We start from the raw sequence: 16,910 nt of genomic DNA, 5'->3' as shown, positions 1-16,910 counted from the left end.
AAGGTGCACCTGTAATGGAAGACTGCAAATATGTACCTTTCTGACTGACAATTCTGCCAAACAAAGGTGTCAGCGATATGAAACCTTACTCAAAAGTCTGCTGGGAAACAAATATTTAAGGGAATATTGAACTCCTTGGTCCCCCACAACTCCCCCTGCCGATCTCCATTTTACTGCATGGAATAGTGACTAGAGGTGCCTAAGAGGTAGTAATGACAGTTGCAAGAGACCCAGGAGACAGACATTAAACAAAGGCAATGTAGCAGGGTTCTATGGTTCACAAAACTGACTGAACAGAAATGTAAATCTTTTGACATGTAAAACAGTATAAACAGTATCTCACAAAAGTGAGTACACCCCTAACACCCCCAATATTTTATTATATCTTTTCATGTAACAACACTGAAGAAATTACACTTTGCTACAATGTAAAGTAGTGAGTGTACAGCTTGTGTAACAGTATAAATTTGCTGTCCCCTCAAAATAACTCAACACACAGCCATTAATGTCTAAACTGCTGGCAACAAAAGTGAGTACACCCCTAAGTGACAATGTCCAAATTGGGCCCAAAGTGTCAATATTTTGTGTGGCCACCCTTATTTTCCAGCGCTGCCTTAACCCTTTAGGGCATGGAGTTCACCAGAGCTTCACAGGCTGCCACTGGATTCCTTCTTCACTTCTCCATGATGACATCACTGAGCTGGTGGATGTTAGAGACCGTGTGCTCCTCCACCTTCCATTTGAGGATGCCCCACAGATTCTAAATAGGGTTTAGGTCTGGAGACATGCTTGGCGAGTCCATCACCTTTACCCTCAGCTTCTTTAGCAAGGCAGTGGTCGTCTTGGAGGTGTGTTTGGGGTCGTTATCATGTTGGAATACTGCTCTACGGCCCAGTCTCTGAAGGGAGGGGATCATGCTCTACTTCAATATGTCACTGTACATTTTGACATTCATGGTTTCCTCAATGAACTGTAGCTCCCCAGTGCCTGCAGCACTCATGCAGCCCCAGACCATGACACTCCCACCACCATGCTTGGCTGTAGGCAGGACAAACTTGTCTTTGTACTCCTCACCTGGTTGCCACCACAGACGCTTGAAACCATCTGAACCAAATAAGTTTATCTTGGTCTCATCAGACCACATGACATGGTTCCAGTAATCCATGTCCTTAGTCTGCTTGTTTTTACTAAACTGTTTGTGGGCTTTCTTGTACATCATCTTTAGAAGAAGCTTCCTTCTGGGATGACAGTCATGCAGACCAATTTGATGCAGTGTGCGGCGTATGGTCTGAGGACTGACAGGCTGACCCCCTACCCCTTAAACCTCTGCAGCAATGCTGGCAGCACTCAGTCGTCTATTTACCAAACACATCCTCTGGATATGACACTGAGCATGTGTACTCAACTTCTTTGGTTGATCATGGTGAGAGGCCTGTTCTGAGTGGAACCTGTCTTGTTAAACCGCTGTATGGTCTTGGCCACCGTGCTTCAGCTCAGTTTCAGGGTCTTGGCAATCTTCTTTATGTAGAGCATCAATTCTTTTTTTCAGAGAGGTCTTTGCTTTGAGGTGCCATGTTAAGCTTCCAGTGACCAGTATGAGACAGTAAGAGCGATAACACCAAATTTAACACACCTGCTCCCCATTCACACCTAAGACCTTGTAACACTAACGAGTCACATGACATCAGGGAGGGAAAATGGCTAATTGGGCCCAATTTGCGCATTTTCACTTAGGGGTGTACTCACTTTTGTTGCCAGCGGTTTAGACATTACTGGCTTTGTGTTGAGTTATTTTGAGGGGACAGCAAAATTACACTGTTATACAAGCTATACACTCACTACTTTACATTGTAGCAAAGTATAATTTCTTCAGTGTGGTCACATGAAAAGATATCCTAAAATATTTACAAAAATGTTAGGGTGTACTCACTTTTGTGAGACACTGTACATGCTGGTTTGTTTTCAACTATTAGTTTAGTTGCTGTGCCTGAATTTAGTTATAAGCTACATTGTATTGATCTGATCACTTGGGGGATTGAACATTGCAATATTTTGATCTAAGCACATAATAATCATTTTTAAAATATTTCAATTCCAATTTGTTAGCACTGAATAAAGGATGAAAATGATATATGGGATTTAAAAATTCTGGTCTTTTTAGCAAAGATCTCTCAGAAAATTGTTTATTGCGGCTTCATTTTGGCTCAAAGGAAGCACTGTTGCAGAAACACAACTACAGAAAGTGGGGATTTTAGGACTGACCATAAGAGATTTAATCTATATTCCTGTTGTTTTGGTAATGCTTAAGCAGATGATTATAAAGTTTCAACTCAGGTGAGAGAGCATATACTGTGGAACCCACCTAAACAAACTTCAAAGTGGGAAACTACTTCCAACCTTTTAAAGGTTTTATTAAAAGTAAAGTTTTTTTGATTAAACGTAAAAGAAAAAGAAAAACAAAAACGAAAACATTAATTATTTTACTGTTCCTTTGGGGCTCTTATCCATCTCTACTGGTCCCATTCTATTCTGCCAAGTTCTAGAGCAGCCATTCTCTTCGGGCATTGCTAGGGGTTCCTTGAGCTGTGACTGTTTGACCTCCCATTTGATGGTGCCTGCATAGTTATGGAGCAAACACCACTTGGCATTGCCAGCTACATAACAAATAATATTTTTAACTGTCTGTAAGAGTGGGTATACTGATCACTATAAGGGGGGGGGGGGGTTTGTCTGCTAATGCAGGGAGCATTTTTCCCACTGACTCCCAAAGAGTTGGCTTAAATGTATTATTTTTTTAAATGCCTGCTTACATGATGCTGGCTTGAGCACAATTCAGATACTCACCCACCCAGCAGATCCAGCATTGTCCTGTTGAGATCCACTAATCTTCTGCTACTGCTCAAGTCCCGCGCTGCCATGTCCTTCTGTGACACCATGGTGTTAGTCTTGTCCCCCTCCTCCTTTTATTAATGGAAGATTATGCCTTCTGGGATATGTGACATGCATATCGCAGGTGGCACCTAGAGCACTGCACATAATTCGCCTAGGAAAGAAGGGAGGATGGGAGCGAGATCGATACCTGAACACCGGAAAAAAAGGTACAAAAAAATAGATATGTATGTAGGGAAATGGGGGCGGGTTGGAGAGGAGGAAAGTTTATTTTCAGTGATGATCCTCCTTAAATAGAAACTGAAAATTATTTCAAAGGTTGCTCTGGCATAAAACGTTTGAGAAACTTGTTTTTAGAGGGACACAAGAGTCACCACCCCACTTTCAATGTATCAATTAGAATGTCTATAGATATCAGGGGGAGAAGTAGTGACTGTCATATCTCAAATGATTCTGAACTAAAAGGTTGTACAGATTGTACAAGTATCGCCACAGTAACAGTTGGGGTAATTAAAAGCAACGTGACAGCTTTTATTCTTGAAATTGCCAACAATATTAAATTTTCAGTCCTGGGTGGCGATCTTCCTTTGCAAAAAAAAGAAATCCAATTTTATAATATCTTCTCATTTGTGATTACAGAGCGGCTCATGAATTTACATTTAAACAGTTAAGCTCATCACTATAAATATCACTTGCAACCAATTGCTCTTCTGAAACCGGTAAAGTTAATTGTATCTCAATTCCAGGAAGAATGCAATGACTCTCGTCTGAGAGTAAAAATAAACAAGCAAAGCGTTGCTTGATTCTGCTGGGGAGCAGCGATTAAAGCTTGCAGGCTTCACAGAGAAAGGAAAGCACGTTTCTTTTATGTAACACTCTAAATTACCTTGTTATTTAAAGCACTTTCTTCCCCTCCTGTAAGGAACCACTGTTGGCTGCTGTACTCAATAAACTGCACAAATCTACAGCTTCCTTCGAAAGTAGAGTTCTCTGGAAAAACCGCCAACAGTCTTTCAGGGAGTTGTATTGTATCCCCGCTCTTCCCATCAAACTTATGTCTATTGATTTGTTGTGGGTACCAGTGATAAGCATATATAGAAATGTAGGGGCAAGTGTCAAAAACCGTCTTCCTTCTGTTGAAACAAGATACAGAGAAGTTATAAACCCTGCTTACACCAGCATTGTATAGAAAAGGCACACTGAAAAAAACCATGAAGATGAAAGAGAAAAATGTGACAGAAAAGATTAGAGACTTGTTTGGTGCATTATACTGTACACTTTTATTTCTATGCTAACTTAAATAAGAAATCTTGCAACACAAATACCCAGTTTAAAGCGCAAGCCCAAGCAATAAGAAAAATTCATATTGCAATCAAGAAAATATTTCACCTGTTCCACGGCTGCAGCAGGTTCAAAGACAAGGAGATGCTTGAATTGTGAATAATTAGGCTGGGCATCAATTATAGAATTTTCTTGTACAATTTTTGTTTAGACTTACCAAAACCATATAATTTGAGGTCAAATCTTAACACTTTCAAATTGTATACAATCAGGCAGGTCCTTGCACTACATAGTTGACGGTATATCTAAATAAATTTGAATAGGAAAATTTTATAATAAATGGCTAGTCATCGACCAGTTTTTTTTGCAGACTCAGGCACAGGACAACTTAGATGATAAGAATCAACTTCTGCCTTTATTACGAACCCAGATAGAAAGGATAACTTGCCACAAATTTGTGGCAGTGTTAAATTGTAAGTCTTGTTATCTTGCTGCACATTTTCACTGGCAAGTCATACACTTTCAAAGCACTTGAAGCATAAGATCTAGTTGACACTTTTCCAAATTCAGCCACAGTGACCCCTGTGGTGGGAGGACTATTGCACAACATAACTGAACCAGAACTTGCAGCAGACTTGCAGAATGTTTGCAAATAAAGTTGATCTGGAGTCATGCAATGCAGACATACTGCAATTGTGAAACAAACTTGTGAAGGCTGGCAAGTCTAGCAATAGCTGAGCAAGGCATTTCAAACTTGCAACTCAATTGCTTGCTATCTCGAAATAAGAATGAAATTCAGAATTTGAGAAGTGTGGGGTAATAAAATGTCTGAGACAATTATTTATTTGGGTACTTTCATATTTAACTGTTTAAGTTAAGCAATGTAGCGCTACTCCCACAGGATCCACCGGATAGGATGGGTCCTCTGTTCTTTGTCTTGACTTCTTTAAGAACTTCAGCCCCTCTGACAAACTAGGTTGAGCATGCAAAACATTTAATATCACAGAAATTCACTGAAAGTAATACTTACTACCCATTTTCAATGGTAATAACACAGTTTGGCATACAGGGTGATTAGCAATAAGGAGTTGGAATAAGATGACAATTAGTGCCCAGATCCGCATAAACAGTAGCAAGGTCAGCTAAAGTGCAACAGTGAGCAGAGATAAAGCTTGATTTAACAAACATGGGACTTATACTGCCAAAGTGTGCACTGTCCATAGACATAAACAAAATGGAAAAAGAGAACAAAGGGGACTTGCAGGATGGTTTTACGGAAGTGGCAGTCTGTATGTTATTTTTCTGCTGGCTATCACTGGAGCCATTTAGGAAGCGTTGGTGCACTTAATGACAGATTTAGAAAACCAGCATGCAATATAGGTGCAGTAAAGGTGTGGTACAGGTATGGTATACGTGCAGTATGCATAATGTACTCTGATGGGCTGGAGACAGGTACTCGGTTACTCCGATGGGATTCAGATTGAACCTCGTACTCTAGGCTTGAGAGACAGGTACTCAGGTACTCTGGTGGGCTGAAGACAGGTACTCGGGTATTCTGATGGGCTGGAGACAGGTACTCGGGTACTCTGATATGCTGGAGACAGGTACTCGGGGACTCTGGGCTAGAGACAGGTACTCAGATGGGATGGAGACAGGTACTCTGATGGGCTGCAGATAGGTACTCGCGTACTCTGGGCTTGAGACAGATACTCAGGTACTTGAATGGGCTGCAGATAGGTACTCCGGTACACTGATGTCCTACAGATAGATACTCTGATGCGCTACAGATAGGTACTCGAGCACTCTGATGGACTGCCGATAGGTACTCGGTTACTCTGATAGGCCACAGATAGGTACTCAGGTACTCTGGGCTTGGGACAGGTACTTGGGTACTCTGATGGGCTGCAGGCAGGTACTTGAATACTCTGATGGGCTGCAGATAGGTACTCAGGTACTCTGATTGGCTGGAGAAAAGTACTCTGGTACTCTGATGGGCTGGAGACAAGTACTCTGGTACTCTGATGGGCTGGAGAAAAGTACTCTGGTACTCTGATGGGCTCGAGACAAGTACTCTGGTACTCTGATGGGCTGGAGACAGGCACTCGGGTACTCTGATGGGCTGGAGACAGGTACTCTGGTACTCTGATGGGCTGGAGACAGGTACTCGGGTACTCTGATGGGCTGGAGACAGGTACTCAGACGATGGGATGGGCTTACAGACAGGTACTCTGATGGGCTTACAGACAGGTCCTCTTAATTTTGGGGGCAATCGGGGCACAATACTGTAACTCACTGTTTCCAGATCTCCTGGATCAGTGTATGAGGAGGAGAAACCGGTAACAGCGAGTTACGTGGTTTGTTGACATTTGTGACTGGCTGTGATTTGACACAGTCAATCATGTGGTAAACAGTCACTTTTATTGGCTCTTTACGCTGATCAGAGATGAACTGTCTCTAATCACCGAAGACACAGCCACCATAGAAGTAATGCAAAAGCCTGCTTACCAGCAGTACTGGACCTCTTATCACAGAAGGCTGTGCCCCAGGATGATGTCATCTATGACCAAATGCGTAGGGCGGACGACGCACTGATGTCATCGCGGTTTACAAGTCCCGGAAGTGCAGGGGATTTGTTTTTGTGCTGGCCGGCAGGAGATTCATTGCATTTATGATTGTACCAAATGTAAGTGTATTTTTTTACTACATTTAATAAATGCTATTTGGATTCACACATCCTTTTGTTTTTGAGCCTATATGTACGTATGCCGCTATTGGATGCCTGACTTTACTATATAGCCGAAAAATCCACAGGAATACTGCTACAAGGCCCTGGCGGGGTAATCAGCCAAAAAGCGCTGCTGGCCTCCTGTGATAAAAGGTCCAGTACTGCTGGAAAGCAGGCATTTGCATTACTTCTATGGTGGCGGTGTCTTCGGTGGTCAGCTATACTTGGTGGCGGAAGGTGATATGTGCCATTTGGGACAGTGAACCACTCACGATTTAGCACCTGCAAGTTGAAATTTTATCAACTTGGATTTCCTACACGGGACTTTTATAGCTTAATTCCATACTCATTTTCCTTGTAATATCAGATATTTTTTAAATATTTTTAGCGCAACTCTGTTTTCTATCTATGCTTACAGTTTGTAATGATATCGTACAGTAGAGTTTGCTGCTTTATACATTATTATATATTTTAGTTTTGTAAAAGTCCTCAATTTTAGCGTGGTTTTTTATTTGAAACTTCCTTATGTATGTTTTACAAACCTCCTATGCTGTATAAGCTTTAGGTCTTGAGCATGCTCTCTTCATTTAGACTAGGCATTTTGGTTACATTACCTGTCACCATGTAAACCTGTTTCACCTTTTGTACAACACAATATGTTTACCTCTGATGAGTTGTCTTAATGTACAATGAAAATAAATCCTTTGCTGCTTCTGCTAATAAGCTCTTTTGTAAAAGGAATACAGCAAAGGAGACCAACACATCCATAACACACAGCCAATACTTTCTCTCTTGCTAATGTACATTAAGAAATCAATGAGTATGTGGCTAATGGGAGCTCTAGCTGGATATTTGATCAAGAGGACAAAATGTCAAAGTACTGTACACATAGCCTTGAAAATGTTTAGCTTCAAAAGTATGTACAATGTTTGATATGCATCACTTATATATTGGTTTTATAAAATAATACAATAGTTTATCTCAAAGGGAAAGCAAACTTAAATTGCGCTTTTTTGGCAGATAACTCGTCTTTACCACCATGTTTCCCTGAAAATAAGAGCAGGTCTTATATTCATTTTTGGCTACAAAAAAAAACACTAGGGCTTATTTTCAGGGGTGTCTTATTTATTTAGGGTATGTACAATAATCTACATTTACTTAAATACAATTATGTCATCGTGAAGGTCTTAAAGTGGTTGCAATACTAAAGAAAAAAAAAAAAAAAACATCCTGATCCATTAGACCATGATAGACAGCACAGTGCTTGTACTGTGTTATTTGACCCTCTCTATGTTCCGAAACCTGGAATAAAATAATAAAATGTTTTTTTAAAAAGTTCCTGTGTCCCCTGTCTTTTCTCCCCCTCTCTCCCTGTCAACTCAGGAGTCAGCATAATGACATTTTATAATCGCAAAAATAAACCTTGATTAAGGCATTGAAAAATTATGTAATCTGTTTTGTAAAAAAGATTATATAATGTCCAGGGTGTCTCCTTTTCTAACTTTATAGTGGAAAATACCTTATTTACAGCACCGCTGGGCGCTCACGTGACCCGCTGGTGCTCTTATTCCCCACTCCAAGCACTGCAGAGGGATGGGCTGCTGACATCAGCCGGGTGGAGAGGAGAAGATTGCCGGCGGGTCACGTGAGCGCCAAGCGGTGCTGTAAATAAGGTATTTTCCACAATAAAGTTACAAAAGGAGACACACTGCATATTATATAATCTTTTCACAAAATGGATTACATGTTTTTACAATGACTTTAAGGCTCCATTCACACCTGGGCCTTTTGAGCGTTTTTCAGCTCCAAAAATGCTCAAAAAAAACGTTCCAAAACGCCCAAACAATTAAAACCCCATTTATTTAAATGGCCCCTGTTCACATCTGAGCGTTTTAACGCCTGAAGCAAAACGCCTGTAGCTGAAAAAAGTACATGAGCTTCTTTTTGGGCTGAATACCAGCGTTTTTGATAGATGTCAATGCCTGCCTCCAAAAACACCTGAAAAAAACGCCTGAAAATCGCGGTAAAATTGCGGTAAAAATCGCAGTAAAAAACGTGCGAAAATACTACGCTCAAGTGTGAATGCAGCCTAACTAGGGCTTATTTTCAGGGTGGGGCTTATATTGCAGCCACCCCCAAAAATAACACTAGGTCTTTTTTTCGGGGTAGGGCTTATTTTCGGGGGGCAAGCATCTGATCAAACCGATCTCAGCTTCATCAGATGCTTTAGAGGGCAGAGGAGGGATCTCCCATTAGCTTTTACTTGGCCCAGCTGTCACAAGGGATGTTGTTCATCCTTTGCTATAGCAATACATTTTATTAAAAATATGTATACTTCTTTTGGGGGGGGGGGGGGGGAGAAATGAAAAAGATAATTATTTTTATTTACTTTTTTATTTATTATTTTTTTTTACATACTGTCACCAGTGCAGTACAGCATCATCATATAACTGTTGTGGTGATGATTAGGGAAACTGACTGGTGACAGTATGTAAAAAAAAAATAAACTAGATTATTTTTTTGATTTTGTTTTACATATTTTTTCACTTTTTTTAGGCATTTTTTTACATACTGTGATCAGAGCAATACACTGTAACACTGTACCACTTTGGGGAAGTTTCACACTATGATCACTTATAACAGTGATAATCACTATAATAAGCAACCATTTTTTCTGAAAAAAAATCCATTCATTCAGTGTGAACTATTGTGATTAGCCACATCTATTCACATACAGATGGGCTGTGATTTGCCATGTCTGTACCATGTGATTGTGATCAATTAAAGAGATTGACACAATAGTACATAATGAATGGTATGAATGGAAACCATCCATTGTGTACAATTGTCATGTGATCTGCTGTGATCACATGGTACTGGCAGTGGCCTGGTATACTGGTCCAGAAGTGGATCTGGTGGACACAGCGGGTGACAAATTACACCGCAGTGCAGCCTGCGAGGCGTGAGCAAGGCACAATCCTGGGAGGACATCATATAATGTCCACCCAGGATGAGAGAGCTCCCTCTCGGCCATCATATTACAATAGGCCAGGGTAGAAAGTGGTTAATTTCAGTAATGCTCTAGTCCTTTGTTTTTTGCAGTGTGTATAGGGCTTCTTGCTATGATTGTTGTTCAGATGGTGCAGACTACATCACTTCCTGAGGCTTCTGACACATTGGGGATTCACTAATAATTACAATTCTGCTCATTGTTACCTTATTGATGTATGAATGCAAAATTCTGTGATCCTTTTAAGACTCACTGTAGCAGACAAATATACGGTCCTTAGCATAAAGTTCCCATGTTGTACACTTTTCATTAGGTACATGCAGGTATGCTTTTTTTCTGTGTTTCAGGTAAGGTTTCTTTCCATTTCAAGGATTTTTCCTTTAGTTAGTATTAAAGCGATAGTAAAGTCTTTTTTTTCCTATATAAAAAACAAACACGTTATACTTGCCTGCTCCGTTGCAGTGGATTTGCACAGAGAAGCCTGGATCCTCTTCTTTTTGGGTCCCTCTCCTTTGATCCTGGCCTCTCCCTCCTGTTGAGTACCCCACAGCAAGCAGCTTGCTATGGGGGCACCCGAGTTGAGTCACAGTTCCCTGTGTCAATTCAGACACGAAGCCCTGCCCTGGCCCCGCCCCCACCTCCTCTCTCTCCCGATTGGCTGGCTGACTTCCATTGACAGCAGCGGCAGCCAATTAGGAGGGAGAATCTTGGATGGCTGAGACACTCTTTGACATCGCTGGACAGAGAGAGACCTCAGGTAAGTGTTAGGGGGGCCAAGGGGGGCTGCTGCACACATAAGGTTTTTTATCTTAATGCATTAAGATAAAAAAAAAACCTGACTTTACAACTCCTTTAATGGCCCGTACACACGATCAGAAAATCGTACGAAAAATACTACTTTCAAAGGGATCGTACAGTACAAAGCTTTTGAGAGCCGATCATGACAGTTCATCCAATATTATCCGATGGCACAAGCACAAAAAATGTTCTCGTACAATACCAGTACGATTTTCGCTTAATCAGTACAGTTGTCATTCGAAATTACAATACAAATACACCACAACACATTTAATCACTTCCAAATTTTTATTCTGTCGTATGAGAATTTTCACCACTAATAAATTCTTCATTTACAATATAAGACTAGCATGCAAAAAAAAAAAAACAGACGATCAATCGTCTGATAATCTCATCATGTGTACCAGACATTCAAATGAAAGGAACACTCAGAATCTGAAGTGTCTTCTATTTCTTCTTCTAAATTATTGTAAAGTCTTGTTTTTTTTTTTTCTTCAAATAACAAACATGTTATACTTACCTCCTCTGTGCAGTTGGTTTTGCATAGGGCAGCCCGTCTCCTCCTCTTCTCGGGTCCCTCTTGCTGCTCCTGGCCCCTCCCTCCTGTCAGGTGCCCCCACAGCAAGCAGCAAGCAGCTGAGCTTCAGTTCTGTGTATTCATTTAGACAAGGAGCTGCCGTTCGGCCCCACTCCCTCTCTCTACTGATTGGCTAACTGACTGTGATTGACAGCAGCTGGAGCCAAAGGCACCGCTGCTGTGTCGTAGCTGTAACGGAACAGGGCACCCCTGACCGAGTAACTCCGTTGACAGATGCTCCTAGTGCTTCCCGAGGGGCTCCAAGCACTCCACCAGACACAGTAACCACTTCAGACCCCACGAACCGCCGCAGCTTGTTTAGGGTCTCGCAATCTCCTACCCACCCTGGACCTACGACAAGGCTCCAGGTTCCTGTGGGTGAACCTCTCTTTCCCTTAGAGAGTGCAGCAGAACAAGCTCTTATACAAGCTCTTACAAGAGCTTAGGGATTATCCAAGGGAGTATGAAGGACATAGCAATCCCTTGTAGCCGATTCCTACAATGAGAGACAGGACTCTAGATTGAGGGTGAAGTAACTCTAGAACAACTTTATTGAACAGATTAATATACAGTTTTTACCCACAAGGTTACCACCCAGGTGGACCTTGTTGAAGTCTGGACGTAACATTCACCATCCAATAGGAACAGAGCTTTACACTATCATACAGTGTACACAAAAATATACAATGTGGGACAATCCCCCCTCCCCCTTAGTATCCAATCCACATACCTGTATACATCCCATAATAAGTTTCTTTTAAGGTAGACCGACAGAACAATGGGAGGTCATTAACACTTAACAATGAGACAGGGCAATCCACATTCCCTCCCAATCCACAACAAAAGGAAAACCTATCTTACATTGAAAGATATGTAATATATACAGCATTTAGAAATTACAGATTTCATGGCAAATGGGATTAAATCTTTATATTCCTATATGGAGATATTGCTGGCAAATATGACTGTCCCATCTGAAGCAATTCAAACCATTAATTATCTGTTTTTAACTTCCAGTGACGGTGAATACTGTCACAGTAGCCAATCAGGAGGGAGAGTCCCGGATGGCCGAGGGACTCACGGACATCACTGGATAGAGATGGGGCTCAGGTAAGTATTCAGTGGTGCTGGGACGACTACTACACACAGAAGGCTTTTTATCTTAATGCATAGAAAGCATCAAGATAAAAAAACCTTCTGCCATTACAACTCCTTTAATACTTTTGCCTTTTGTTATGTAACTTCTCTCTTTTGCTAATTCATTCTAATGTTTCCAAATTCTGCATTTTGCCTTTTGGTCTTTTTGCACACAACACATTCATGTGCTTCATGCTGTATATTATTATTGTTGCAGTCACGGATTCTTAGGGTAGACTCTGCCACAAAAGAACTTTGCACTGTTTGCACTTTTTATCATGTATTCATCCACACACTTGCCTTTAACCACTTCACCCTGCTACAATGCCCTCTCTACTATGTGACTGCTGTAGTTAGTTTAAACAGTTGTCACATGATCAGGAGCTTATCCTGCTGGTTTCCATTTAGAAGCCATGTTCGAGAGCTGTCAGTGACAGCTTGGATAGTGTGTGGGAACATCAAGGTGAGTGCACTGTCAACATACAACCACATATAAATAATTTTTTGATCTTTCTTTGTTCACTCATCTTTATGTGCGTTTGATTTGGCTCTTGTATACAGTTATAGGTCCCCTTTGTTTTCAGCAATAACCTAATTTTAAAGTGATTGTAAATTCTCATTTTTTTTTTTTAAACAACAAACATGTTATACTTACCTGCTCTGTTGCAGTGAATTTGCACAGAGCAACCCAGATCCTCCTCTTCTCAGGTCCCTCTTTGCAGCTCCTGGCCACTCCCTCCAATCGAGTACCCCCACAGTAAGCAGCTTCGCTATGGGGGCACCCGAGCCGAGCTGCAGCTCCGTCTGTACGTTCAGACGTGGAGCTTCTGTTCTGCCCCACCCCCTCTCTCTCCCGATTGGCTGAGTGACTTTGATTGACAGCCGCTGGGGGCTAATGGCACTGCTGCTGGGTATCAGCCAATCCCGGACAGCTGAGGGACTCGTGGATATCGCTGGACAGAGACCAGATTCAGGTGAGTATCAGGAGGTGCTGGGGAGGCTGATACACCCACAAGGTTTTTTTATCCTAATGCATAGAATCAGAGATGTATAGTAACGAAGTAGAACTACTTAAGTACTGTACTTAAGTACCGAAATGCGGTATCTGTACTTTCCTAGAGTAGAATTTTTTTCTCCTACTTCTACTTTTACTTCACTACATTTTTTCGATGATTTCGATACTTCTACTCAAGTATTTTTTTTTTGTGCTGCATAGTTACTCGTTACTTTTAAAAAAATTACCACTGCCAGAACAGTAGATGGCAGGTTTCATAAAGCTCAAAAAAATGTGTATAATGTCATTTGTAAATCAGCGCATACGAAAATAAAGGCTGTGTATAACAAAAGCTGCTATACCAAATCTTTCCAATAAAAAGAAAATATGAAACAAACAAATAAATGGTGCTACAGCGCTTAAAGTGCATCAAGAAACTACTAACAAACACAGGTTAATCATTTGAATAAATCATTTGAAATAATAAAAACAATATGATGTTCATACTTTTGACTTCTTTCTTTAATAACTACATAACACAGTACTTGTACTTCTACTTTCAGTACTTGAGTAGAAATTTTTTTTCAAAACTACTGGTACTTTTTACTTTTAGTACTTAAGTAGCAAATTTTTTGAAAAAACTACTTGCAATACTTAAGTAAAAAAAATGTTGAATACTTTAGTACTTCTACTTAAGTAACTTTTTCTGCAAGCACTTCCACTTCTACTCAAGTAATTTTTTGATCGAGCACTTGTACTTTTACTCAAGTAGAAATTTCGAGTACTTTATACAAGTCTGCATAGAATGCATTAAGATTAAAAACTTTCTGACTTTACAATGCCTTTAAATCTCTGGGACCGGCAGCTTGTCAGATTAGGAGGTGAAAACCTTCCTCTAAGATTAGATTAAATGTTCATGTGGTTCCCCACACAGAGGGACCACTTGTCCACCTCCAACTGTACTCTACATGGTTCGCGGGGAATCCGCTTCATCAGGAGTGCTATTCAGGAGGAATTAATCTATAAGAGAATACAGATCATGAACAACACATAACACATACAGTATCTCACAAAAGTGAGTACACTCCTCACATTTTTGTAAATATTTTATTATATCTTTTCATGTGACAACACTGAAGAAATGACACTTTGCTACAATGTAAAGTAGTGAGTGTACAGCGTGTATAACAGTGTAAATTTGCTGTCCCCTCAAAATAACTCAACACACAGCCATTAATGTCTAAACCTCTGGCAACAAAAGTGAGCCCTTAGTGAAAATGTCCACATTGGGCCCAATTAGCCATTTTCCATCAACGGTGTCATGTGACTTGTTAGTGTTACAAGGTCTCAGGTGTGAATGGGGAGCAGATGTGTTAAATTTGGTGTTATCGCTCTCACTCTCCCATACTGGTCACTGGAAGTTCAACATGGCACCTCATGGCAAAGAACTCTCTGAGGATCTAAAAAAAAAGAATTGTTTCTCTACATAATGACGGCCAATTATACATACCAATGATTGCTGGATAGAGAATTAACAGAAGAGCGACAATGGGTATGGATTAAACTGAGCCGTAACGCTCTTCTGTTAATTCTCTATCCAGCAATCCTTGGTATGTGTAATAGATTTTACTGATAATAATGATATTCTTGTTGGGTATGTCTCTGGAGTGATATAATACATTATATTCATTATAATCAGTAAGCCCCCTATGATTTAATTCTTCATTGTAAAATATTAGGCTATATAAGCCATATGCTTAAACATTACCAATTAGGCTATCCTCCCTGGATCCCGCACTTGCCCAGGAGACGGCATTGCCGCCTCTGGACTGAGTTGACCCCAGCCCATGTGTTATATCTCCCACCGATTTGAGTCGAACCTATAATTGTGAGAAAGGACTGGGCTACATACCTTGAGGTTACGCAGTTATATGAGATGGTGGAAGAGTTATATAATTGTTTACATTGGTGGATTCATTATATACCTGTATGTGTTATGTGTTGTTTATGATCTGTATTCTCTTATAGATTAATTCCTCCTGAATAGCACTCCTGGTGAAGTGGATTCCCTGCAAAACATGTAGAGTACAGTTGGAGGCGGACAAGTGATCCCTCTGTGTGGGGAACCACATGAACATTTAATCTAATCTTAGAGGAATTTTTATCATCCTAAGTTTTTTGGTCTAGTTCTCTCTCAATGGCCTAGGTGCCATTTGTGGGCTAATACACCATTATACAGTATCTCACAAAAGTGAGTACACCCCTCACATTTTAGTAAATATTTTATTATATCTTTTCATGTCAACATGTTGCCACAGGAGTCCTCTTCCATGATGACATCCCGGAACTGGTGGATGTTAGACACCTTGCACTCCTCCACCTTATATTTTAGCATGTCCCACAGATGCTAAATAGGTTTTAGGTCTGGAGACATGCTTGGCCAGTCCATCCCCTTTACCCTCAGCTTCTTTAGCAAGGCAGTAGTCGTCTTGGAGGTGTGTTTGGGGTCCTTATCATGTTGGAATACTGTCTTGCGGCCCAGTCTCCGAAGGGAGGGTATCATGCTCTGCTTCAGTATGTCACAGTACATGATGGCATTCATGGTTCCCTCAATGAACTGTAGCTGTCCAGTGCTGGCAGCACTCATGCAGCCCCAGACCATGGCACTCCCACCAGCATGCTTGACTGTAGGCAAGACTCACTTGTCTTTGTACTCCTCACCTGGTTGCCGCCACACACGCTTGACACCATCTGAACCAAATAAGTTTATCTTGGTCTCATCAGACCAAAGGACATAGTTCCAGTAATCCATGTCCTTAGCCTGCTTGTCTTCAGCAAACTGCTTGTGGGCTTTCTTGTGCATCATCTTTAAAAGAGGCTTCCTTCTGGGAAGAGAGCCATGCAGACTAATATGATGCAGTGTGCGGCGTATGGTCTGAGCAGTGACAGGCTGCCCTCCCTGCCCTTCAACCTCTGCAGCAATGCTGGCAGCACTCATACGTCTATTTCCCAAGGGCAACCTCAGGATATGATGCTGAGTACGTGCACTCAATTTCTTCGGTCGACCATGGCAAGGCCTTTTCTGAGTGGAACCTGTCCTATTAAACTGCTGTATGGTCTTGGCCACCATGCTGCAGCTCAGTTTCAGGGTCTTGGCAATCTTCTTATAGCCTAGGCTATCTTTATGTAGAGCAACCATTCTTTTTTTTCAGATTCTCAGAGAGTTCTTTGCCATGAGGTGCCATATTGAACTTTCAATGACCAGTATGAGAGGGTGAGAGCGATAACACCCAATTTAACACATCTGTTTCCCATTCACACCTAAAACCTTGTAACACTAACAAGTCACATGACACTGGGGAGGGAAAATGGCTTATTGGGCCCAATTTGGACATTTTCACTAAGGGGTGTACTCACTTTTGGTTGCCAGCAGTTTAGACAATAATGGCCGTGTGTTGAGTTATTTTGAGGGGACAGCACATTTACACTGTTACACAAG

The 16,910-nt window shown here is 41.1% G+C and overlaps 1 protein-coding gene across 1 annotated transcript in view; it reads right to left on the bottom strand.

Annotated features, from left to right (window-relative positions):
• The window catches only part of ADGRV1 (adhesion G protein-coupled receptor V1), a 654,157-nt gene that overhangs the window by 273,247 nt on the left and 364,000 nt on the right, over positions 1-16,910 (bottom strand). Inside the window, exon 81 of the mRNA XM_082259824.1 lies at positions 3,776-4,022. Coding sequence (XP_082115950.1) covers positions 3,776-4,022 — 247 coding nt within the window. The remainder of the gene's footprint in view (positions 1-3,775; positions 4,023-16,910) is intronic.

This window comes from Pelophylax lessonae (genome assembly GCF_965119305.1).
Source record: "Pelophylax lessonae genome assembly, chromosome: 1".
In the NCBI taxonomy this organism is placed as follows: domain Eukaryota; kingdom Metazoa; phylum Chordata; class Amphibia; order Anura; family Ranidae; genus Pelophylax; species Pelophylax lessonae.
The sequence above is the reverse complement of the archived record's forward strand: the minus strand, read 5'-3'. Positions and strand labels throughout refer to the sequence as shown.